Source organism: Poecilia reticulata, chromosome 19 (genome assembly GCF_904066995.2).
Source record: "Poecilia reticulata chromosome 19, P_reticulata-male-v2, whole genome shotgun sequence".
Taxonomy (NCBI): Eukaryota; Metazoa; Chordata; class Actinopteri; order Cyprinodontiformes; family Poeciliidae; genus Poecilia; species Poecilia reticulata.
In genome coordinates, this window is record NC_088848.1 from 22,905,672 (window position 1) to 22,931,293 (window position 25,622).

General features: G+C 44.0%; 1 protein-coding gene across 6 annotated transcripts in view; it reads right to left on the reverse strand.

Annotated features, from left to right (window-relative positions):
- Positions 1–25,622, reverse strand: part of bahcc1b (BAH domain and coiled-coil containing 1b) — a 91,836-nt gene that overhangs the window by 20,278 nt on the left and 45,936 nt on the right. For all 6 annotated transcript variants that reach the window (XM_081600168.1, XM_081600166.1, XM_081600164.1 and 3 more), the window contains exons 3-14: positions 21,207–21,365; positions 17,882–17,992; positions 13,932–15,857; positions 13,593–13,704; positions 12,838–13,028; positions 12,346–12,486; positions 10,492–10,682; positions 9,821–10,193; positions 8,209–9,072; positions 2,855–3,021; positions 936–1,072; positions 397–501 (exon numbers count right to left, since the gene is read on the reverse strand). In XM_081600168.1, coding sequence (XP_081456294.1) covers positions 397–501; positions 936–1,072; positions 2,855–3,021; positions 8,209–9,072; positions 9,821–10,193; positions 10,492–10,682; positions 12,346–12,486; positions 12,838–13,028; positions 13,593–13,704; positions 13,932–15,857; positions 17,882–17,992; positions 21,207–21,365 — 4,477 coding nt within the window. The remainder of the gene's footprint in view (positions 1–396; positions 502–935; positions 1,073–2,854; positions 3,022–8,208; positions 9,073–9,820; positions 10,194–10,491; positions 10,683–12,345; positions 12,487–12,837; positions 13,029–13,592; positions 13,705–13,931; positions 15,858–17,881; positions 17,993–21,206; positions 21,366–25,622) is intronic.

A 25,622-nucleotide genomic window follows, 5' to 3' on the forward strand; every position in this document is an offset into this window, starting at 1 on the left:
ATTAGTATATGCAAGTGGTTCACATGGAATCAGGACACAATCAATACAAGTGATAAATATGATTAAAAGTGATTAATGATGATTAATGAAGCCCTCAGCTCCATTACCTTCTCTCATTAAAAATCACAGCCATCTTACAGCTTCCATCACATAACCCACTGTGCGAGTGCACGTGCGTGCGTGCGTGCGTGCGTGTGTGCGTGCGTGCATGAGCAGCTCCTTCCAGTGCCCAATCAAGCAAATCATCAGCTATAGAGCATTTGAATCAATTCAGCTGAAGAAGAACTTCTTGAAAATCAACCGTGCCTTTCACCAAAAACACAAACAGAAATCAGGATGAATGAGCTGGGCTTGCCAATCACACTGATTATACCGACGCAGTATCAGAGCACTGACCTGAGTCTTTTGGAGCTCTCCGCGGCAGCTGGGCCGGGGGTGGACCTGCGCTTGCGGGGGCGGCCGGGCCCCCGGCGAGCGGGGCTACGAGACGTCTCGTCTTTCCTGCAGGGAGAGGAGCAACGAAAAGTAAGAGGACGATGGAGAGAGAGAAGAGTGATAAAGAGAAAGAGAGGAAGAAGGAGAGAGAGGGGTTGAAAATGCAGCAGAAATCAGGCGGTGGGGGCGGGGGCAGGCTGCTTCGGCTGCAGGTCAAAATGCATCCAGTGTGAGAAAGGCAGCAAGTCATAATAAATCAGGAGGGGATGCAGCATGAAAGCACAATTGTGAATGTCGGAATGCCCAATTCAGTAAAGACAAGAAAAGTGTGTGTGCATGCATGTTTGTGTGTGTGGCTGTGTGTGTGCGTGTGTGTGTGCGGGTGTGCGCGCGAGTGTGTGTCTGGTTGGGGGGGGGGGGGTGCGTGTGTGCGTGTGTGTGTGTGTGTGTGTGTGTGTGTGTGTGTGTGTGCGTGTGTGTGTGTGTGTTATTCTGCTCACTGGTGGTCGTGCTTCCTCTGTAGTTTGGCCAGCTCTCTCTGTTTCTCTTTGTAGCGGCGCTGTAGCTCAGCCAGCTGGACACGCATGGCCAGTTCCTCCCCTCCCATCGTCTCCATGGAGCCCTTCACTGGGCACACCTGATACACACACGCACACACACACACACAAAGCAGAGGAATTTATAATGCTGTGGACAATCCTCAGTCCTACAAGCACTGAATATATAACCAGTGAGTATTTTTTGGCCGGTGTGTTGATGATGCAGGTTTTAGGGCATCTTTTTTTGTCTTTTCTTTTTTTTTTTTTTTTTTTTTTACGAGTATCTTCTGCTCTCAAATGCAGATTTCTGGAAGACAGGAAAACATATTTACAACATGATGTCACTTTAAAAAAAAGAGTTTCAAAGGAGATCCTTATTTTAAGGCACTGTGAAGTGATTCCTGGAGGCGTGTCGATGCTTCTTTCCGTGTGTTAACCAAACCGGTTTTATTATCCAAATGTTCCGTTTAAACTGGAATCTTCTTTTTTTTATTGACTGTGATATTTGTGACAAAGAGATGAACTGTTCCACTGAAGTTTTGAATATGCAAAACAATCTGGCATAGTGTGCATTTCACTGATAAAAGTGCCTGGATGATAATGTAGTGGTTCTCTCAGTGCCAGAGGCGCCTGAACAATGGAGCAGCTGGAGCCACCGCTGGGGGAGCAAACTTCTGTTTCTGCTCCAACAGGAACCCCATCAGTCCACCATATAGATTTTTTTTCTTGTAAAATCTGTTATTTCGCACTGTACTAATTTTTGACTAGTCCTACAAATTTAAATATTAGTAATAATTGGATAATTTCAGATGTTTCAGTCCAGCTAACCACATTAAAAGTCGCTCTGCCTCAGTCTGAATTCTTCGGTCGCTGTTCACAGCCAGGGAAACAGAAAATGAGCAGAATCTCAATCAGCTCTTTAAGTGTGGTAACAGTGCTGCATCTCTGCAGGAGCGCAGGCCTGTGATTGGCCTGCCAGAAAAATGCAAACAGATGCAGGTGGTCTCTGTAAACTCTTAAAAATGGACTTATTAATTAGCATATTCAAACTCGGGATCTCCAAAACAATAGGACGGCATCACAGAACTCTGTCGCTTGTTACATTTTTTTTTATAGTTTTTTTTTATTTGCATTATATCAGAAAGAAGCTGCCAAGGCCCCATCATTGGGAATCGAACCCTGGATGCTGTGGCGCCTGATCAACTTATCAAATTTCTCCATATTAATAGTTCAGTTCATCCATTTAATGAGTTTCTCTTACTTGTATTGCAAATGTTTCACACAGTGTATACTATGCCATTAGTAAGATGGGATATTTTTTGAGTATTGGTGTTATTTTTTACCGTGGCCCTTTAAATTTAAGCAGACTGCCATGTTTTGGTATTTTTGCTGATGTTCTCCAATTAGGTGATGGGATATTCATTTATAATTGAACCTTGCTTTTAACCTCTTCACCTGTCTGATCTGGTTCTTGGTCTTTGTGATGCTCTTCATTCACTAATGGCTCACCAGTAATCTAAAGCCTTTGCAGAATAATTGGATTTATACTGATATTAATTTGTTTGTGGACATCAGAGTGAAGAGAGGTGAATAAAAAAAATGCACAAAACCATGTCCATATTTTGTTGTTGTTGTTGTTTTTTCAAATGCAAGTAAGATGATCACAAAATAAGAAAAAAAACAAAAAAAAAACAATTGAATCATTTGTTTGGAATAGGCCAATTAGATAAAATCCTAACAAGACAAAGAGGAAACGCCACAAGATCCGCGCTCTGTTTGTCAAAAACAAGGCCCGTTTCTATTGTTCGACTCAGCAGCAACCCACAATTTAGTATGAATGATTCATGCTTCTGAAAAGAGACGTTCTCCAAAGGCCTCACCGGCTCGTGCCGAGGCGTCCAGCTGCACTTCCGGCGCAGGTTTAACCTCTTCCTGATAGGACACTGCCGGTCGGACTCAGAGTCCACGGTACCACCGCCCATCTCCAGAGCCCGGGCCGCCGCCAGCGTCGCCAGACTGTGAAGGTCAAAGGTCAGCGTCTCCTCACCTGTGCGTGAGATGGATGGTTTCAGTTCAGACACGAGCGCCTCGCTGTAAAACACGGTGAGCGCTCAGCGGATTTATTTTTCTTAGAGCGGTGAAACTGCGCCCTGAAAAGTGGTGATATTTATGATATTAGCTGTGTAGTTTATTTGATGTATACTTGTGTTCCTGCCTAATCGTACACACAAACACAGGCGCGCGCACATCTAGTGGGGAGTAATGGTGGAGGTGAGGAGGGGAGCGGGGAGGGGGCTCTCTACATCTGTCACTGTCATTAACTCTGTCATTGTCACCGCGGCAGCAGATAAAACAGAATATTCATGAGGAGGTTCACATACACAAACCTGTGCAAACACAACACACTCATTCGGAACACAGTTTTTGCTGAGCTCCGCAGACACGAAGCTGCACGAGCGTATGTATGTGTGGGAGAAATGGAGAGAAAGAGAGCAGCGGGTGGCGGGAGCAAGAAGAGGAGGAGGAAGGAGGTAGGACTGCAGCGCGGTGAGAAAAAAGCAGGGAGGGGGTGAGGACTGAAGGGGAGGAGAAGCAATAAGAGGCAAAGTGTTTATTGAGCTATCTATTTATTCTCCTACATCTTCTCATTATGGACATGGACAGAATCCAATTTTCCCTCCGAGGAGAAAGACGAGAGGAGAGAGGTTCCGCTGGATCACTCGCAGGCTGCGCGCGCGGTAACAGCAAGACCTGCCCAGCTGACACCTGACATTATTAAAACCTGCGCGCGCGCTTCATAGCGGGATATGGCGGCGAGGGGGAAGGCGGGAATCAAGAGGAGCGCGAGGAGGGCAGGAAGGATGAGAGGTCGGAGAAAACGAGAGGGAGCGCGGACGGGTGAGCTCAGGACGGCGGACAGAGAAGGGCGGGAAGGCCCGTCCCGGCTCGCAGAGGTCAATGTCGTCTCGTGTGTCAAGCTCCACAGAGCCAATGGCACGCTCCGGTTACCCTGACAGGATGACATCACCGCTGACATCACCACGCCTGGTGTAGTATTATGGAGGATGGCCGCAATCAATACGTACCTTCCACTCACTCACCCACACACGCACACACACATACATACACACACAGTAATAACACCATGGTGTGTCACTAACAGAGTTGAGGGCTGTAATAGAAGGTAGCTCGGGGGATGTGACATGAAAAAAACAGCAAAATGTTCTGAGTGTGGGTGAGCATTGGTGACTGGAGTTTACTCTGGCTGTATGGACTAATGCAGTTCCCCCACCTGTTGCTGCACACTGCTTGGCTAGCTGCCTGAAAAAAATGCCTACTAAAAAATTCACTTGATTTTATTAAAATAGAATAGAAATTCCTTTTTTGTCCCACAGTGGGGAAATTATTCTGCTTCAACGTGACAGGTAATCAAAGCAAATCTGATTGTTTCCATTACGAATATGCACAAGTGTTTGTTGACATTCTGCTAATGAAAAAAAACACTATTTTGCAATTGCAGTGTTTCTAATGAACAACAATTGCAATTAAAATCACATGTGAATAAGCTTGTTCACGCAATAAGTCATTGAAAAATGTTCTGCGCCGTGATCCTCAAACCACTTCCTGTCTTCTTCTTTGTTGTTTCTGCCAGTAGTAAAATTCCAGTTGTTGATCACGTGACTCATATGATGTGATTCACCATTCTTGATACAGCCAATAAACCACCTCATTCTAGCACTGGAATTTTACATCAAAATATGAAAGTTTTTTTATAGAAATTGCTGTGTTTTCATTAAGCAAATTTACTTTTGAAACATCAAATTGTACAATTTTAAAGTTAATGGAAACGCAGCTTGTGATGACGCTTAGAGCAGCTCTGCAGTTCAGTATCAACATCATGCATGGAATTAAAACTATTAAAACTGCAGCTGGCATGCTGCAAGCAGCATATCCACCAGGTGTTGGCTAATTACCGGAAATTAAAAAAATAAATAAAAAAATACTGTTACTACTGTTCAAAGTGCTTTTAAGGAGTTGCTGGAGAAAATGCAGGAGTGACAATATTTTTCTGTGACTTTACAAAGCATAAAGTATCACAAGCTGGCCTGTCACCTCCAAAAAAATCTTTGAAAAATGTTCTCACTAAGTTTTCTGGCATTTAGTAAACAGAAATCATTTTGGTAATTCTAGCTAACCTAAAATGGGAGCTTTTGGTCTGATTTCATGTCAGTAAAAATGTGAATGTATCTTTTTAATTGATGTTATGTTGCCAACAATTGTGCTGTTAGTAACATAAAAGCTGCAGACTGTCCCCACCAGCTAGTATCAGCTTGTGTTTTTCCATAAAGAACAGAACAAAAAGGTCTAATATATTGTGCTATTAGCACAGAGAGTCACTGAATTTAGAAGGTGATAATTATAGCCGTAAAAAACTAAGCGGGAGCACTAAAGAAAAGAGAATGTAACTTTTAAAAAAATTGCTTAATTTGCTACATGTAATCAGATTTACTTCATCAGACTTAATTTATTTACATTTGCTTAGCATGACAACTTAATAAACTTAATATATTTACTTGGATAACCTTAATTTGATTACTTGTAACAAATTAACTACATTTTTAAAAAATTGGATCACTTGTTTTCGATTTTCAGTGAGTGGGAGTTTTTTTCATTTAAAATAAAACTTTGTGTTTTTTGTGTTATTAAGTTTTAAAGTTTTGATTCAGTACCATGTAACTGCGTCACTGTTCAGGAAGCTTTGTTCAAATGTAATTTATATATGAAAGAAAATTAGGAAAGTGTGACACTGACAGATTTTTAAAGTTTAACTCTAGGTGTGTTGATTCTTTCAAATGGTTTTGCTGAATTGTCAATCTGTAGTTGGGATCTTTGGTAAAAAGCTGAGATATCCATCAGAACCTCGTCTGTCTGGGATCGATTTCCTCTCCCAATCGCGTCCACAGCGACACAAACCCCACCAGCTGTATTAATAACATTCTCAGCAATGAGAGCAGAGCTGCTTTTTAAGTAAAACGCACTGGGATCTGGTGTTTTCCACGCCCCGGATGGGACTGACTTATTGATTTCACACCTATTACACATGCTAAGCACGCGCACGAACATGTAAACAAATGCACACTCACATAGCCTGTATCGCTCTTTGCAGCAGCTGAGCGACTTATGATTTTTACACTTATTAATTCCGTCAACAAGGCTTGCAGAGGCTGGATTTACACACAAGATTACATTGGTTTTATAAAAAAAAAAGAAGACGCGAGTGAGAGGGAAAAAATAACAAAGGAGGAGGAGAGGCAGGAGGAGGCAGTCTGGTTGAGAGACACAGGGACTCTGACGGAGGAGAGCAGGGATTCATCTGGGATTACTTAACAGCTTAGCCACATACACCGGTGTGTGCACGGCAAGCATACAACACACACACGCACGCACAGATGCTGGCATAAATAAAAACACTTTCTCTCAGAGGGACGAGAGGAAAATAGGAGCGCTTACAGGAGAAGTGTTTTAAAGGAAAGGGTCTAATTAGCAAAGCAAGACGACAGAGCCTGAGGGACACATTGGGCTGAGAGTCTGTGCATGTGTGTCCTGGATCGTGTCTGAAGCTTAGCTTGTTTGTCCATCTCTGTGTTCCCTTAAAACACACACACACACACACACACACCACTCAACACACACACACTTACTCCCCCCAGGGGGGGAAATGTAGTTCTATGGGAAGCAGCTGAGAGTGGGAGCGAAAAGGAAGGAAACAGGACAGTTAGAGGAACATTTTTGAGGGTTTGTGTGTGACATTATAGACATCTGGATTTCACACATGTGTGTTTCACACGTCTCCCAGGCCACCTTTTGTTTTGGGTTTGCTTAAGTTATTTTTATTCTTCCTTAATCTAATTTTCTGGCCTCAAAGAGCTAGTTTGGAACGAAGTAATGTCTGCAGGTTATTGACAGTAACAGTTCATTGATCTGAAGCAGTCATATTGATGTCGTATCCTTTAGCTGATTTTAGCTATTTAAAACAAGTCAAAGTGTAAATGTTCACATTCAGATTGGCAGATATGCAGTCAGTGTTTGGGTTGTTTCTGTCTTCTCAGCTAAACGTTAGTGTTGCCACACAAACGAACATGTTCTGAGGCCACCGTCTGGATCAAGCCACTAGATTAGTCACAACTTTTTTACCATTTATCATTTATAGCTTGTCAATCCACTCTAAATCCGCCAACAGGGAAGGAAACCGTTGGATTTTGTCCACTGGCATTAAAGATGGTACATCCTGTTCCTTTTTAAGTCTCACCGTTATTTGGAGATTATCACGAGTTGCAGCTGATCAAGGATGGATTGCTACAGCTGGCGGTCTCAGCACATGTAATTTTGTCTACTAATAGAATTAAGCTCATGAAATAGTGACATTCTAACAACAGCCTGTGAATCTTCCATCATCGCGTTCCTGTGATCCTAATGAGATGCCAGAAACAGCATACAGTGTTTTTTTGTGGAACAGTGTTGGTCACCCCTGCATTTCGTCCTTCCATTTCTCCGAAGCTTGTTATCAATCTATTAGCAGCTGCAGACTGAAGGCTACCACTAATTTTTTACAAATTTTATACAAAAATGTCAAAAAATATTTGATTTTATTGACTTCTAACCGGCTGCACAGTGGCGCAGTTGGTAGAGCTGTTGCCTTGCAGCAAGAAGCTTCTGGGTTCGATTCCCGGCCCCAGTCTTTCTGCATGGAGTTTGCATGTTCTCCCTGTGCATGCATGGGTTTTCTCCGGGTACTCCGGTTTCCTCCCACAGTCCAAAAACATGACTGTCAGGTTAATTGGTCTGTCTAAATTACCCCTAGGTGTGAGTGTGTGTGTGCATGGTTGTTTGTTCTGTGTGTCTCTGTGTTGCCCTGCGACAGACTGGCGACCTGTCCAGGGTGTACCCTGCCTCTCGCCCGGAACGTTAGCTGGAGATGGGCACCAGCAACCTTCCCGGCCCCACTAAGGGACAAGGGTGTCAAGAAAATGGATGGATGACTTCTAACCCTCACTTATAGGTATCAGTATTTCTTACTACACTTCTACCTCAGCCTTACATGAGATCACTCTCATGATCTCTTCACCTCAGTGCAGACACACATACATATGACATCTGTCTGCCAGTTATAATTTTAAGGTCTCAAATATGAAGTAAAAACAGTTTAAGAATGGTAGTTAAAAGTTCTTCTCACCTTCTTCCTCCTTCTCTTTGAACTCCCTGCTCCTTCGCTTGATCTCCAGCTCAGCTAGTTCCCCCAGTATTTCCATACCATGGTGAGAAGAAGGAGATGGGGTCTGAACAACTGGTGCTGGCGGGTACAAGGCATCTCTGGTGGCACACAGAGCCGCTGCAATCAAGAGTTCCAAGCTCCACATGTAAGCCCCTTCCAACTGGGCTGCTGTTGTCATAGTGGAAGAGGGGAGCGGGTCAGCAGAGGGGGAAACAACAGAATATTCTACCAATTCCTCATCTGGACTTTTCCCACTCCCATCTTCTTCCTCTTCCTTATCCTCAACCACCTCTACATTCTCTTCCTCGTTGTACTGATCCTTCTCCGGCTCCCCGTTTGCAGGCTCTACAGGCATAGAGACAGTACATTCAGCTGGTCCAGGCTCTGTTCTCTCATTATCCCCCATGTCATCCTCTTTGATGCACTCCCAATCATCTCTCTGCTCTTTGGACATCTGAGGCTCTGTAAGGCCACCCAAAGGAACATCCACTTTCAGGGTTTTGCCTGCTGGGCAGAATGGTTCAGGAACTGGAGCTTGGAAAGGGCATGACGGTGATCCAGAAAGAGCGCTCTGGAGTTCAGAGATAGAGCATCCTTTTGATTCATTCTCGGACTCCTCCACCTTGCAGTTTGTTATATTCTCTTCTTCCCTTGCTCGCTCTTCGGTGAGAGGCTGGATGGTGCATTGTTTAAAGAAAGACTTGGTTTCAGACGCTGTTGGCTGTTCTTCCAACAAAGGTTGCTCTGCCGCTCGCGCTTCAGGAGGTGAAGGCCCGGCCTTGTAACCCATGGAAACTGTAGAGAAGCTATATACAGGTGGCAAGTCTGGTGGAAACATAAAGTGAGAGCAAAAGTCAAAGTTTGACATAAAACTAAAAGTAGTTCTACATGTCAGAAATCTGACATAAGACACATAAAAATGTACACAAGTAAACTCCGACCTAGCTTCTATGCCTTAACTTCATTGGCATTCTGTTCAGGCAGACAAGATGAAGCATGTGATTACAGTTGACATAGTACATTAACATCGAGGTGCAGAAAACACTGGGTGTGTTGGTGTATATTAAATATACAGAATGCATGCGTGTGTGTAGAAGTGTGAGTTTATAGATCTACGTTGGATATTGATGACACCCTGCTGTTTTCCTATGATTGCTGCGGCAGCCCTGTCACCTCACTCTCATTTTATTGATGATATCCCTCCACCCCCTGACAACACAGCCAGATGAATGTGTATCCTTCCACCTGTACTTTTCCAAGGACCCCTGAAGGATAAGAAGGCTTTGTCTGAAGATATCGCTGACCTTCCTCTTGTGACACACGTGTGCACCTGGCAGGTTGCACTCATGCAACACAAAGAGTGTCCATATGCTTTCTTTGACCTTAATGGCTGGCCAGCCTACTGTCTCTCTTTAGCTTTCACAAATACACTCAAGGACATATGAAGCATAGGCCCTGCTTCAAACAATTTTTGCAAAACTAAAAGGAAGCCATGTTTTAAAGATATACACCATGTTTTAGTAACCCTGACTGTTTTTTTCTATCTCAATCTCTCAATCTTCTGTTAACCCACCTGGCTCTAAGGACTGGGGGTAGTCCTGAGGTGGTTGCCCTTCTCCTCTGTCACTGACTCTCTCCAGTGCTTTAGAAAGGTGTGAAGGGGCAGGGCTGAGGGCCGGAGATCGTGGCGCTGCTGCCGCTGGGCTCGGGGTCGGAGTCAGGGGATTTGGCGGGTGTGTCAAACGCGATGATGGCGAGTGATAGCAGGGTGACTGCCGGCTGCTTGGACACAGCCCCGGAGACGGTGTGGAGGTCTTAGGCAGAGGAGGGGTGTGAGCGAAGGGTTTTGCTGCATGGGTGGAGGCAGAGGATGAGGAAGAAGATGGAGTTCTGGAAGTCGGAGATCCATTCGGCGAGTCGTCTATTGTGATTGTGTCATGTTTTCTCTTTTAAAATAAGGAAATGAAAAAGATTGGTGGTGCAAGAATTCTTGGAAACATGGAAATTCAAGTTTATTCTAGTTAGTTCAAGGATTACTTTTTGCAAAAGGATCTGGTTGCAATGCTAAGCAATATCATCAATAATATATGTTTTCCTTACATTGTGCAGTCCTACATCCTACACTATCAACAAATATTTTACTGTGTTCCACTCCTAACTCCCTGAAAGAGGAAGTTGGCTCCATGGATCAGCTTACAACATTCCGACTTGTTCTGAATCTCACTATTTGAAGGCCAATCTTACTTGTCCTAAGGGTAGTCGCTGCATGTGTTCCATAGCTCGCTGCTGTTGCTGGTGGTGCTGATGCTGCAGGGCGTACAGATCCTGCTGCTGCAGAAACGAGGGGCGCGAGTAGACTGGGTGAGGCTGCAGGTGAGGGGGTGCTCCTCTGGCTCCGTACATCGAAGGCCAGAGACCTGACTGCTCCAGAACATCTAGAGGAAGAACCAAAGGAGAAGATGAGACTTTACTGAGACCTTTGCTGAGATAGATTGAGAATGTTAACAAACTTAGATAACTTAGAACTACATGTAGGCAGCAATATTTTACAATGACTTTGTCAGCTCACAAGATGAGTTGATAAATTCTAACATTTTTATGAAATGAGAAAAAGATCTGGTGGGAAAAAATAGTTATCCCCATTTTTTTGTTGTCATAAATAGAGCCAAGGTTTCAGTTACAATTACCAATCTGTAACCAGTATGAAATAATTGGGTCCAGGTTTGATTAACACTATGTTTTGCTTAATCTAATACAGTTCTAAATGCTAAAATGCCTGGAAAATTATTATTTTTGTGTTTTCATAAATAGAAAAAAGGTTTCAAGATTCTCACAGTGTGTTATAAAAATTAAGTCCAGACGCATGTTGTACCCAACATTACTACCCAACTGTAGTAATGTTCTTGTCCATCAACAACGTTTGTTTCACCTACAGATAATCCAAAAACAGCCTTTATTGTCCCACTCCATTAACACTACAGGCCAACATTTTTTCTAGTCTCAAACATAGACACTGAGATACAAGCTTAAAAAAATATGGCTTTATATTTTGGGCTCATATTATCCTACACTTACTTCACCAGCTAAAGCTACATGCTGATAACAATACTGCTTCATTTTAACAAGAAAATTTTTGAGGTTTTAATATTGTGTGATCTTGTCACGCCCCCTAGTTTCACCCCTTAGAACTCTGAGGACAGAAGATTTCTGTCCTCAGAAATTTTCTTTTTCTGAGGACATGGCACTTTTCGCTGGGAAACCTGCAGGCTTTCACCCAAAGACACACACACGCACGCACGCACGCACACACACACACACGTGCGCATCCCCTCCTTGGCTGGCTTGTCGCTGGGAACCTTTGTTCTGTGAGATTAGCCTGAGTGGGCTAATGTTTCCCAGGGGAAGGGTTCAGTGGATGCACTTCCCCTCTCTGCAGGAACTCTCACAGAGCGAGTCAAGGGAGGCGGGAGATAATTAAATTTCACAGCCTGTTTGCAAAGCATCATCCACACACAGACAGACATACACACATGCGCACCCCCCCTCACACACACACACACACACACGCACGCACGCACGCACGCACGCACACACACACACACACACACACACACACACACACACACACACATACATGTAGTATTTATTTCTATCTTCACAAGGATTTTACATGGACTTCCATCCATTTTTTTATTCATTTCTATACCATAACTGTAAATGTAACACTGTCCCTACATGTTGCTTTAGACATTAACATGACTTTTAACATGCACACACAGTCTAAGCACCTCTACACTCTACCACAAGAGGGATGAAACGCCAGTTCAAATGGTTTGCGTAATGTTAGGCACATGCAGAGGGGGCAATGGAATAGCAGCTCCCATTAACAAAGCAATAAAACATTGTCCCTCTGACAGAGGGGCTTAGTTGAGCATTATATTATGATTAGCCAGTGATACTAAAACTCAGAGAGAGGACCGGCAGCAGCAGCATCCATTGTACAAATGAGAAGAAAGCAGGAGGCAGCAAGGCAGTAAGCCTGGGTACACAACAATCATTATGCATACTGTTGTTGCTGTGAAAGTCTGCTTTTCATACCGAGAGGATGATGAGGCCCTGGTTCTGTAGGAAGAACCACAAGAGGGGAGTTAGGATCTTGGCTGAGGGACCCCAAGACTGGCTGTAGAGGGTTGGGAAGACCTGGTGGGAAGCTGGGGCTCATCCCCACATGGCTCAGACCTGAAACAGGAAGGGGGTAAGGGAGTCCACACAGCTCCGTTAAATCACGGATCCATTAATACATCCTTGTAACCTTTTCACACTTTGTCATGTTGCTTCAAACACGGTGTATTTTATTTGGATTTTATGTGCTGGAACATCGCAAAATATTGCACAAAATTTCAAATGTTTATACATTTTTAAAAATGGAATGCTTTTATATTTCTTATTAAGATTATTATGTATACGTTTTAATTTAAAAAGTAAATAAGGGAAAAGGAAAAAACATGAACTTCAACAATAAGCCATCATTTAAAATGGAAACATCAAAATCAAGTGTGAAATGGCTGGAGGCTCTGTGTTCATTCTCACCGTATGAAGGGCCCATCCAGAGGGAGGGACTTCCTGTCCTCTGCATCCAGTGGCGGTGAGCTGGGTGAGCATGTGCAACAGGGTCCCCTAATTGGTTTGCTCCACCGGGGACAAGGAGGTGAGGGGTCAGGTCACCATGGCAGCTACTGGATGGGTGGATCCGAGCGAACTCCATGCAGTCCTTGTTTTCCCTGCAACGGCGTTAGGCGAGGTGAACTTTGTCATTATGTTGATTATCCCTCTTATTGTCATCACCATCATCACCATTATTATGATCATTATCTTCATCCGTGTCATCTTCATTACCTCTACCACCATTATAATCATGAAGAAAAGGAAATGTGACGGCAACTGGAACAGCCATCATCTTGTGCCTGGTCTATGACTACTCATTATATGTTTTCTTCCCTTAATATGACTACATAATAAGAGCCTGATACTTCAGAGACATCCGTATTAGTCCCTGTAACATTAATGCACTATATCTCATCTTCAGGAGAAAGAGAGATGTGAAGTAAGAGAGCGAGGAGGTACAGAAAAACCACATCAAAGGGTGAGAGGAGTAAATGGAGTGAGGGGCTGAGAGAAAAGAGGAGCAGGGCTTCAGACTGGGAGAAAGAAGCGAGGAAAATAAAAGAAGTGCAGCTTATCAGATGAGAGGAAAACTGAATAGATGCTACCGTGTGCGTGTGCTTGTGTGTGTGAGTGTGTGCGTGTGTGTGTGTGTGTGTGTGTGCTTGTGTTTGTGACTCTACCTGATGACCAGTTCTCTATCTCTGTCGTGGTGATGAAGACCAATCTGGTCCTCTGACATCCTCTTCCTCTCCTCCAACTCCCGACCAAGAGGATACACAGTGCGCGATACTCCTGAGTTACCAAGACAACAGGACAAACATGCTCACTATTTTCCAGAACCTGTGCTACGTGCACACAGGATATCAGAGATGGTGCTTTTCTTTCTGCATGGTGAGTTTATGCAGAAGCAGTCGAATGTGTCTTGCTTCTTATATTTCTTATATTTTGGCTAGTAACAAAAAAAACAGTGATTACCAAAATGGACCAAACAATAATAAAAGCAGTATATGATGTCTGACCTTTCAGGCTGGGCAGCACCCGGCCCTGTCTGCTGTTTCCAGGAGTGCTGTCTGGAGAACGATGGGGGGGCCTGGCTACAGCGACAGCAATGCCCACTGGAGGCTGTCGGACCTCCCCCTCTCCGGCTTCTCCGGCCTCCTTTGCACCCCTGTCAGTCTTTTCACCCTCGTTAGTGGAGCCACGGCGAGAAGGGAGAGATTGTTTGGAGGGGTCTTGCAGGGAAGTGTTGCTTTTAGCTCCTCCTCTGTCTGTCCTCTCTGATCTCTCCCCACTCTTGTTAAGGCAGCCCAGACCTCCGAAGGGGCTCCGCTGAGGCAGTAACAAAGGTTGCTGAGAGCTGTAGTTCATAAGGTTCTTCATGGCACCTCCCTCACCATCAGCTGTGTGTGGCAAGGAATGGGACAGGGGAGGAGGCTGTTTACTAACTGATCCAAGATGACTACCTTTTCTCTGGTCTTCTTGCTGGCTCCCCAGAGCTCCCCATGAAGATGCTGCCTGACTTCCATCCCTTAACTGCTCCTCTGTGGCTGCAGTCTGGCTGTTGTGCTGCTGATGTCGTATCCTTGCAACCTTTTGTCCTTCCCTCTGAGTTCCAAGTCCAGATCCCACTTTTCCATCTGGACTTGAGAGAGAACAGTCCCTTAGTGAGGAAGTGCCAGTATCAGAACCAGACTTGGCTTGTGGGAGATGATGGCAAATCTCATTTGCAACATCAGCATCTTTAAAAGAGAGATTTGTTTCTAAGCTGCAGGACCGAAGTTCAGGTTGAGAAATTCCGTTGGAGCCAGGTTTGTTGAAGTGATGTGTCTGCTGATTCCAATCAGGAGGTTTGTCAGCTTTGCCATATCCCGTCTGCTGTAGGTGGGGCTGGGATTTGTCCTTCTTCTGGCAGCTACTAAGGCGGCTGGGATGGTGAGAGGGACTTTCATGGGATCCCTCTACGGTTTTTTCGTCTTTTCTCGCCCCTCCGCTTGCTCCATGGCAGTCAGAGGGGGACATGTCCCCTTGTGATCCAACTGAGGGCACATAAGTTGAGCCATTGACCTTTGCTTCCCTGCTGGATCCTCCAGGGCTGGATGTGGGCTCTTTTGAAGGTGTAAGTGTTAGAGGTGGGGGAGGAGGACAGTAAAACTCAGGATGCGGGTGGTGATTTGCAGGGTGTAGCCACCCTCCAGATACTGTGGAGCCTATGTGTAAGGTATGAGGCGGTGGTGCAGGGGGTGGAGGCATGGAGTAGGAAGCTACAGCGTGAGGGGTCGGGGGTGTCAGGAATGCTGCTGCTGTAACAGTTCCTCGACGCGTACACTCAGATGAAGAAGTTGAAGAGTCACTGATTCTCATTTCCCCAGTTATGGGAGCATCTTTTGAGCCTTGCCGGCTTATTCCAGATGAAAGTCTGCTTGCCCCACCACTGCAGCTGCTTAGTGTTCCACCTTTTGCTTCACAGGCACCCTCTGACCCTGTCCCACTGGACAGTTTACAGGCACTCATAGGTTTTGCTCCCTGACTACCCAAGTCACTGTCTTTATACTCTTTGTGTCGCTCTAAAGAGTTTCTGTGGTCTTGTTCCCGACCCTGGAAGGAAAGATGTGGAAGAAGGGCATGTTGTGGATGGGAGTAAGCTTGGTGGATGCTGGATGGAGTGGTGGCAGAGTTCATCTGATGAGAATGGTGTTGGTTGTGAAGCTGCTGCTTTTCTTTGCTGTCCTGGTGTCGCTCTTTGCTGCTCAATTTTTCCCTCTCTTTTGACAAACCCCCCTTTTCTCCCACATCTTTAAAGCTCTTCACACCTCCTCCTCCACTGTCCATCTCGCGACTGCAGGGGCCAAGTGGGTGGCCTAAAGCTGTCCTGGACAGTGGAGGAAGGCTGTGATTGGTGGAGAGTAGAGGAGACTGGGGAGGAAGGCCTCTCAGGTAGAAGTGATCTAGAAGAAAATGAGAATTTGAACATGTACATGTAATAATTTCTTGAAACTTATTTGTAAATCAATAGCTTCTTTAACAAAACACTTCAATAGAAAACTTAGATATTATTTAGATGTGTCTATGGTTATGTAAAAGAACCAAGGTGGCAAAAGAGATTAATTTCCACACAGTCACTGTCCCACATCAGCTGTTTGTGCAAGATTAAACCTGCATTGCAGCTCAAGAGTGTATAGTGATTACAGACAGTCTGTGCAGCAAGATGACCAGGGGATTTATGACAAAAACAGAGTCCACCCTTGTGTAGTGCATCATTGACACTCTTTATTTCTTGCTGTTAACACACATCAAGTGAGTACAAGAAAGCCACTGCACCTTTGGCGAAGAGGTGTTCCTTTTGGAGGGGTGTCACAAGAAATTAATACAAAATGTTAATAAAAAAAAAAAGATGTTACTCAGAACTAGGCCTGTCACGATAACAAATTTTGCTGGACGATTAATTGTCTAAAAAATTATTGCGATAAACGATAATATTGTTTCAAGACCTTTTGACACTGATTTAATGGAAATACATGCTATTTCCTGCCATAGATAGATGCACTTTATTTTCAAAAGAACACATAACACTGGAACTGAAACTAAATAAACAAAACAACCAGAAACGAAAATAAAATTGATTCGCAGTCTCCATTAACAAAAAACGTACTTGAATAAACAACATAAAACCAAAGTGGAAATAAATACTGCATTCAACCAAAAGAGTGCAGATTATGCAGTCTGTATACCATATTGCCCTTCAGCAATCATTAGATTTAAATAGACGGGCACAACCGACCACCTGATGCACTAGTTCACACTACACGATTTTCCCCTTATGACGATCTTAGATCGTTGGCCGATCTAAGATTCTCACTAGTGATTTCGTAACCGATCATCCTGCAGTATGTGGTGTGTTACGGTGGATCGTAGTGGCCGCTCCGATCTAAATCAGGGGTTTTCCCCGACTGGGAGCTTAACGCTGAATGCTATAGGTAGCCAATCAGAAAGCGCGGATTCTCCTCCTGCTTTCTGAGGGGAAATTACGGAGGGGAATCCCAAACAGCTGAAACGGCGCAACCCGAAGTCCAGCGGACATCAGAGATGACATGTGGAAACAACATTAATATTTATTCAACATTTCTTGCAAAGAATATAGAAATGACAAGGAGATGAGTTGGAGCCAAATTGCTACCGCAGTTGATAAACCCGGTAAGTTTTCAGCTGTTCTTCGTTAACGTGACATAAATAGGTTATAATGATTTTCATTCAGTCAGGACTTTACGCTGACTCTAGCCACATGCTTCACAGGTAGATTCTAGTAAAGCATTGATTAATGCCGGATTTTAGTTAACTGGACTTGTAGCCATTATTTAGTGCCCATGTGGCTGGACACCACAGGCATGACGAACCCGATCGAACCGTTATACCCAGGATTTCTGTCGGTTAATGTGTGGTCTCTGGTTTAGAAAATGGGGCGACAACTTGTGTAATGTGCGCTAGACATTTACACTAAGGAAATGAGGAAGGGAGGCTCAGTGAAGAGCACCGGAGCTGAGCCTTTTTTCATTCAGTGTCATCAACAGAAAGAAAAAAGGCAGGAAGAGACGATAAAGCCGATAATTAAAATGAGGTCGATAGGTTTAATTTATCGTGCGATTAATTGATTTATCGTTTATCGCGACAGACCTACTCAGAACTCACGTGTTAAACCCTTTAGGAGTTTTCTGACTGGTATTTTATACATAACATCCTTCATCAACCCTGCTGAACCCCCCTTGGATCCATGATGCCAGTTTGATTTTATAAAGCTAGCCTGTGTGATCAGGGTTAGCTGAAAAAGGGGTAGATATTTGTACGTTTGTGACGGCTGATGTATTCAAGTCAACTTTAATCTTTATTAAGATTAGGGTTATGGATGAATGCTAATTAAAGGATTTACACGTTTTTTTTCCCCCTACACAACACACAAGTACTCCATAGCACTCACCTTTTTGGGTTTCATAGAAGCGGGGCTGTCCATAGAGACTGCTGCTATGGTGATCCAGGGCACTCATGGAAAGAAAAGGAGAAGCAAGACTTCCTGAATAGCCCGGGTACCCTGTCAATAGGAAAGGGGGAAGCAAGAGAGAATTCATGTTTCTTCCCAGCGTTGACATTCAGCAGCACCCTACACAAACAGTTTATCTCTGCAATCTATCATAAAAGACCCTAATTTTGGAAAAACACTGAAAAACTACAGCCAGTTGGTTCTATTTTCACCATAAATGCACTCTTGCACAAACATGCCAGATGAGTTGACATTATTTACAGTGGACAGAAGGGTGACAGAAACCACAGCCGACCACTACTGCCAAGTGTTTGCAGATTTTGAATGGATGGAATTTGCTCTTCTACAAAACACAGTTTTCCTCCCAAAACCTAAGACGAAAAGGAGAAAGCATCACTCCCACTCCTAGCCCTGAAACACACACCGCGAGTCCTCCAAGGAGGTCACTGGGAGGTGAATGATCGTTTCACTTTGTTCCTTGTCTTCAAGGACGTTGAACTAGGTTGTGGGATTGAGGAAATCTTGGCAGACCAACATATCTTTAGAATATGGTGCTAGACTGTGTGGCTGTGCGGATGCCGGAGTCTGTTTTCCAGAAGTTGGTTTCATGCCCCACAGAGTGTCCTTGCTGGCCCGTTAATTGGCAGCCGTTAAAAGTTTAATGGTGGTGGCCAAAGTAAACAGCACTCCATAAAAACTCATCCTACGCATTCCACAGTCACACAGCAAAACCAGCAACACCCCCACGCTGCTTCTAGTGTGCATGTGTGTATGTGATTATTCTGACTGGTTAACAACCAGTGAATCTAAATGGTGACAATTAGCCAAAAGGCTCTATCAGCCATCTAAGGCCAATCCCCTGGGTAATGATGAGTGATAAAACCGGGGGGGAGGGAGATAGATGGAACTGGAATGACATGGAGTGCCACTGAGGCCAAAATGTGGAGAGAAAATAAAGTAAAGGAAGAGTAAAAAAGGAGGGGGTTCAATGGTTGGATGAAGGGGGAGATGGTCGGGGGAAACAGACACTAGAGAAGAGCAAGACTGTCAATATCAAAAGTCATGAGTGCGCTGCTGCTGTGAGGCATACGGAGAGAGGAGCGGGGGATGTGTGTGTGTGTGTGGGGGCGGGGGTGCACATGTGCGTGTGCGTGTGTGTGTGTATGTGCTTGTAAGGGAGAATGAAAGATGAAGGGACAAGTGAAAGGAAAGTGGAGAGCTTTGAGATGCTGTAGATGAGAGGACGAGAGAAAGAGAGGTAAAGAGATGAGGAAAGGCACGAGTACGGAGACATAAAACAAGGACAGGTGTAGAAGAGTCAGTAAAAGTAGAGTGGTGTGCGTGTGTGCGTGCATGTATGCGTGCGTGTTTGAGACAGGTTCCTTCTCTCTGTGCTGGCTATGCTCCGCTCCCTGGACCGTGGCCAGCTGGCAGGCTGCCTATTGGAGCTCCCTGGCTTGAATTCTTAAAAACAATCATTTGTAGTGTGTGCGCTTGCGAGTGCATGAAGGCGTGTGTGCGTTGGAACATCAAAGCCGAGCCACACAGACGTAAAATCTGTCTTATAGGCACACATACATTCTCCCTCCACACACACACACGCACACACACATCCCTGCTCTCTGTTCACCGCTGCTCCCTGTAGCCTTCAGCCTGAAGTCTTGCGTACGAGTCGTTCCACAGATTCAGGTTAGGAAAGTCACTCTGGGCCACATTAGTGCTCATTTTTATGGCTTAGTCATTGAAAATTAGACACAACTCTATAGCCTGGCATCAAGAGAGAGTGCCAAAGTGCTTCAATAACAGGAAGTAAGAAAATTAAAATCACAGGAGGGAAGTAAACAGCAGTTTTACTCACGCCTCTTGGGCTTTTTGTACTCTAGGTCACAGCCACTTAAAACATCAAATGTGCCAACTATTGTCTCGCCAAGCAGAGTTCATGGTGCCACTGGCGAGGAAGACACATTTTGACTTGTCATGGCAGGAAAAGTACAATAGTAATAAATCACATTACCACATGGCCGGTTTCTTTCGAGCGTCCTGGCACGTACTGCACCGGTATGCTGAAACTGATTCACCTGAATGGAATGCACTCATTATTTTTGCTATTGATTGCACCGCCGCTTTCCTGCTACGGTGCACAGAGATGAAGTGAGAAAAGCTTCTCACTTCATCAGCGGGATGACTGGTATGATGGGAGCGGCGTCTTTGTCAATGGTATAATTCTTGCCGGAGATTTCAGAGACAGTTTTGAGTTGACAACACTCAGAACTGCTGGACTGTATTCACAAAATGCTAAACCGGAGTCAGAGTCTGAGTCAGTTTTTACTTGGTTGAGAAATATAGCCTGTGGTGCAAACTGTCACTTTGTTCAAGTCTTTCTTAGGTGTTATCTTTGGTCCTGTCCCACCCACCCAACACTCCCACATGCACTCATGAGTGTAAAAAAACACAGATATACCTGAAACGGACAGATAACTCAGTCAAGCTCAGAATTTCACCACAAACGGTTAACAGTCGAAAGAGGACATGATGCATGAGGATCCGCATGCCGTTTCACTGCATATGTGTGTGTCAGATCAGGAAGGGGGCCGTTGGAGGTCGGTTAGCCCAGAGGAGGGCGTTGAGGGTGGGGCTGCGGTCTGAGCTGAGGGGGGATGGTGGAAATGGGGGTGAGTTTCGAAGCGTACCTGGGTGCAAAGGGAGGAACTCGGGGCCTACTGAGACCCAGCTGGACGAAGGTGGTTATAAAAACGTAGCAGCGATGTGGAGTAATGCTGATTAATGGGTTCCCTGTTAGTGTGAAGAGATTTGCGTGCTTATTTATGGCTGGAGAAGGAAGAAGTGGGGGGGCTTTGTTGTGCTTGAGCTCTGAAGTAGAAAACAACCACAAATACGAAACCACAAACAGACCCAGAAACACACTCAGCCGTACATGTGTGTGGCTATAAGTAGCATCATCTGAGGCATCGCTGTTGCACGTGTTTGGCCTCGGCTCCACGTTGGTTAAACCACTTAATGGCTTCATCTCGATCTAATCCCAAACCAAGACCCCGGATTAGACAGAGAACCGAGCTGCTTCCTGTGTGTGTGTGTGTGTGTGCGTGTGTGTGTGTGCGTGTGTGTGTGTGTGTGTGTGTGTGTGTGTGTGTGTGTGTGTGTGTGTGTGTGTGTGTGTGTGTGTGTGTGTGTGTGTGTGTGTGTGTGTGTGTGTGTGTGTGTGTGTGCGTGCGTGCGTGTGTGCGTGTGTGTGTGTATGTCTTACCTTCATGTGAGTGGGGGAACCAGATAGGGGAAGTGCTTGAATGGGTTCCAGCCCTGTAGGAAGGGGAGGCGGGGGAGGCAGCAGGTCCAGAGGGGTGAGGGGGATGGGAGGGTGGGGTCCCCAGACTCCTGGCCAGGAAGGAGCCCATGAAGGAAGCACCTGAGGGACACAAAGAGAGAGATAGAGAGGGTTAGACAGCTCAGCGTGGATTAGATAAGGGTTTTTTGGGGATAGGCAGAAGTCTGATGAGGTGACAACAATTTCACTTTGATAAAGAGGAAGAGAAGTTCTAAAATGTTTCTGTTGAGCAAATTCAAAACAGATGCTCTGAAAATTCAGAGATTACAAAGATAGACGTGTAAACGGCCTACAGAGGCATCCAGGGACGTCACAACCACAATTCTACTGTATATTGTTGGGATTTTTATGTGATTGATCAACGTTAAGTGATGAAGTGATGCACCCTTCCAAAGTGGAAGGAAAAACATGTTGGTTTTTTTAAATTATTTAGAATAAATAATAATAAGCTTTATTGATATAGCACCTTCCAACAATCCCTTGCATTGGTCAAAGTGCTTTTGAAGGTAAAACATATAAATACAGAGCAAAAATAATTCAGTAAAAATCTAAAAAGTGTGGTGGGTATTTAAGTTCCCTTTCACTCTCATAACCCAAAATAAAATCTGGTGCCACCTTCTCCCTCCAGAGGTAATCTGATTAGTAAATGCATTATCCCTGGTGCACTTTGATTTCAACATAAATACTGTAATATCATCTGTGAAATCCACTATGAAAAAAGTGATAAATTGCTGGTTCTTTTTCCTGAAGTTCATATACTGAAACCAGAAAACGCGTTTAAATTAGGTGATAAAGCTGCCGAGCCACATGTGTCTCAATATCTGTGTCACTTGGTGCTGACATATTAACCTCAATTAGCGGTTTAGGGAGGGAAAAAAAAGTGAGATAACTTGAAGCGATTAGCCCTGCAGCTGGTCTGACTGGGATTTTTATCTCTTTCCGTTTTAACAGACTCAGTTTCTCTGCAGATCAGATCTAAACTGGTGAAAGGCGAGGTGTCGGTCTGCCATATCTAAGAGTCAAAGGGAGAATTTGTCAAGGCTGACATGTTTCCACCTGAGAGGTTCGTCGTTATTTTGAAGACGGATCTTTTTAGCATTAGCATCAAATGACAAACAGTTACAGCTGGACATGGAAGGCCACTTTGAGGGGATTTTGGCTGTAATTCTTCAAGACGCTCCAGTGTGTCATGGTTAAAGAAAAAATATTGAAACCTTCCAAACCTGAAGGTTTCATCAGGTTTCTTCAACCTGATGAAAAAAAGAAACCTTTCCTTTATATTTAGAACATTTCCAGACCGGTTAGATCCAACCAGCTAATGTTGTTGTTCGCTGCAGATTGAAATTTGACCTTCTTGGAAAGTGTAAAGAATTTATTTTCTTTTTTTAAGCATCTCTACATGAAAGCAAATTCTATTTGTTATCTGAACAGCCATGATATTAATGGTTTCAACATTCACACCTTTGGATATATTGCTCATATTCCAGCTCCTGGAACAGCACTAAAGCTGTGTTAATGAATGAATGACTGACCGTTTACCCTTTGAACGCACATCTGGTCATATATTAATCTCCCTGTGGACATTTACACAGGAAGCCATGGACACGCAGCGGCTCTTTTCGGATTACTCATGGTCATGTTTCATTCATACATTCTGGTATAGCACTCACTGTCACATCCTTCTTTTCCCAAAATGCACTGATTTCTGACCTCCAGTTATTGTGATGTTAAATGTTCCTCCATCTTGTTAAATGTATTAATGCAGCCTCTTTACACGGCCTCTCTAAAGTCAAGTACCTATTTCAGCTTCATTCTACATATGAGAAGATATGCTGATGTGTATCAGAGGTGGGCATTTATCTTATTGTGTCTTCTTTTTTATCTTATTGTTTATCATTTATCATGAATTCTTTTTACTCATAAGAATATTGATTTATTGTTACTTTGACCAATTTCAGTTATTGGAAAAAAAAAATCTGACGCTACGATTGTAGACATTATTTTTGTTATTTTCTCCACTGCTTGTTCCACTAGAGCATCAATAAACATCAGGAAATTTGAACATGTGATTAAACAGTTTCTGTGTTCATCTAGTGTTATAGATCTCTTTTTTTATATATATCAGACTGAACAACCTATTGTAAATGGGAATATTTTTTCACTAACAACATTGAGGAACTATGGATGCTGTACCATGCAGTCACAGACACACAGACCTAAAAAACAAGCTATAGTTTTTTTTTAAATTGAAATAAGTATTGTTACCACAATAGTACCACAAAATATCACAGTAAAATTCTAAGTCTGCATCACCCGCTCCCCCTAATATGTAGCCAAACTCGAGCACTTAACCCTTCCAGTTCAGCTTTATTTGCAGTGTTTTCCAACTCCTATTGGCTCTTATCACAGATACAGCAGACAAAAATAAATAAATACACTTCTGCTGAAAAAAATGAGAAACAAACACTGGAGATGAAATGTATGTGAGTTGAAAGAAAAAAATGATTGCAACCCCAACCATGTCATGCTTGACCTGAGTGTCAAAAACTTAACATCTCTTTAATATTCTACTGATATTATATAATATGCTATAGCTTCTGAATAAAACTGCATCTTGGTTAAAGGAGATGGAGTATGACATTTTGTTCAGTAACCAGAATTGGACAGATATAAGCTTAATTTTCAACTGAATTAATGCCCTTCACACTCTTCAGAGTGTGAAGCTAACCCAGAGTTAGCTGACCCATAGTTAGCTATTTTCATGAAGAGTGAGGGGTCTGAAATTCCAAACCCTGTGAGCCTCAGAGAAGTGTGTCCTTAAAAGGGGCTGGTATCACGTCATCCTTATAGCAGGAGTCTTCAACTCAAGGGCCGGGGTCCTGCCACTTTCAGCTGCTTCTGCTTCAGAATAGTGGTGTCAGATAATCGGCTCATTAGCAGAACTCTGGAGAACTTGATTGTATGCTACAAAAGTAATTGAAGACCCCTGAAGTTGAGTCAAGTCGTTGATACCAGTGGAAAAGCACCATTAACTCTGCAGTTAGTCTGACCAACTAGCTGACAAGACTTGATTTGGCCGTTATCTCTCTGAGTATTATAAAGCCTCAGACACATAGTGCTACTCATTTTCCTCTTTCACCATTTCATACTTTTGCAGTTTTGGAATCTTCACCCACGGCGGGGGGTCTCGAACTCCAGAGCCCTGCAACTTTTAGATTCCCCTCTGCTTTGGTACACCTGACTCAAGTATTAGCAGTAGAGCAGGTCTGCAGTTTTGCCATTTATGTCAAGTGTGGAGAACAAGGGACGCAACAAAAAGTTACAGGACTCTGGCCTTCCAAGAATGCGGTTTGAGAGCTTTTTCTTTTTTTCTTTTTTTTGGGTTCAGTTCTGTCTTCACCACAACAGACAGAAGCAGCATGCACATTACTACAGACCAGGCGTCGATTCGTCTACCTCTTCCACCCTACTATCACACCAATATGCTCATCGTCCTCCATTTGAGGGGGAGGCTGACCCCTGACCCTAAAGGTTGAGAACCATGTCCTCAAACTAAGAGATCCTAGTCACTTCAGACTCGACTGGGAACCACTCCAGTGTACATTGAAGAGAACTTGAGTAGCACTTGTATAAGTTCCACAGCAGTGGAGCCTGTATGCAGCGTATATGGCATCTCAAAGATGCAGTCCTCAGGTCTGATCCACATACAGCATGCAGAGGCATCAGACGCTCTGCAGTGTGACTGGGAAGGAGTGTTTTCATGATTTAATAAGAAGGAGAGAGAGCAGAGAAATTCATCGCAAAAAGTAAGTTAGAGTTAAAAGGGGCAGTATTGTGTGTGTATATTGCCATTTTATAGCCCAAATGAGTAACTATGTTAACTTCAGTTGTTATAAAATGACTTTGTAATTTAATCTCTTGGAATTGGGCCTCTGTCTCTTTAAAAACTCCTGCTCCTTCTGAAACTCCACCTTCAGAAAGTCATCACAACATAGCTGCTCTAGTAACCTTTAAGCAACATTTTACCAATTTTTCACTGAGAGGTAGCTGCTATAAAGAGCTCAGCTGGTGTGCAATTCCACAAGTGTTTGCTAACTGCTGCTGGCTAGTCTGAAGGAGCTGAGTGGCTTCGAGGGGGAGGGCTGTTCTGTGAGGCAGACGCTCAGCTTTGAATCTGCAGCTTCAGTCCCATCAAGTGTTTTGCCCAGCTGAATGGTTGCCGTGGGAGACTAAAGGATTTCTCAAACATGCATGAAAGTATCAAAGAAACGTTCCGGGTATGTTTTTGATGAAGGAAAACATTGTAACCAGGGGCGGATCTACCCAAATTAGAGCCTT